Raw genomic sequence first — 528 nt, 5'->3', positions numbered from 1 at the left:
AAAAAAAGCACACAAATTAACAAATCCCACTGCCATTACAAAAGATAAACAAAAAAAAAAAATAGGTAAGAACAGTTACTAGAAATGTATGTTGCAACTCCAGTAAGAATTACATACTGTATGCTGTAAAAAACAATTATTGATAACATGGTTACCTATTTATAACATTTTATATCTAAATAAAAACAAATTGTCCATCGAAATTCTTTTACTGAGACAGATGTCTTTTACAGACCTGCCTGTTGCTTCTATGATCAAAGTCTTACAAAATCTGTGTGCTCTGCAAGTTTTGCTTCCAAAGCTGAGACTCATCACCCAGAGACCTCAAGCATTCTCTTTGCTTAGACTGATCCACATGGGCACGCAGGAGAGCAGTCACAACTTTTACAAACTTACCCCGGTAAAGTTGGGATGTGAAGTCAGAGGGATCGACTTGAAGCAAAATGTTCCACCAGAAGGTACTGCAGAGAGTATTTGTGTTCTTGTATGACCTGTTTTTATCTCTTTGTCATTTACAGTTTTGGTGCC

The 528-nt window shown here is 36.2% G+C and overlaps 1 protein-coding gene across 3 annotated transcripts in view; it reads left to right on the top strand.

The window, feature by feature from the left end:
- The window catches only part of LOC119587102 (alpha-ketoglutarate-dependent sulfate ester dioxygenase-like), a gene marked incomplete at its 5' end in the record, with an annotated part of 13,688 nt that overhangs the window by 3,887 nt on the left and 9,273 nt on the right, over nucleotides 1–528 (top strand). For all 3 annotated transcript variants that reach the window (XM_037935851.1, XM_037935852.1, XM_037935850.1), the window contains 1 exon segment: nucleotides 234–458. In XM_037935851.1, coding sequence (XP_037791779.1) covers nucleotides 251–458 — 208 coding nt within the window.

The sequence above is a fragment of the Penaeus monodon genome, chromosome 22 (genome assembly GCF_015228065.2).
Source record: "Penaeus monodon isolate SGIC_2016 chromosome 22, NSTDA_Pmon_1, whole genome shotgun sequence".
Taxonomy (NCBI): domain Eukaryota; kingdom Metazoa; phylum Arthropoda; class Malacostraca; order Decapoda; family Penaeidae; genus Penaeus; species Penaeus monodon.
The sequence above is the reverse complement of the archived record's forward strand: the minus strand, read 5'-3'. Positions and strand labels throughout refer to the sequence as shown.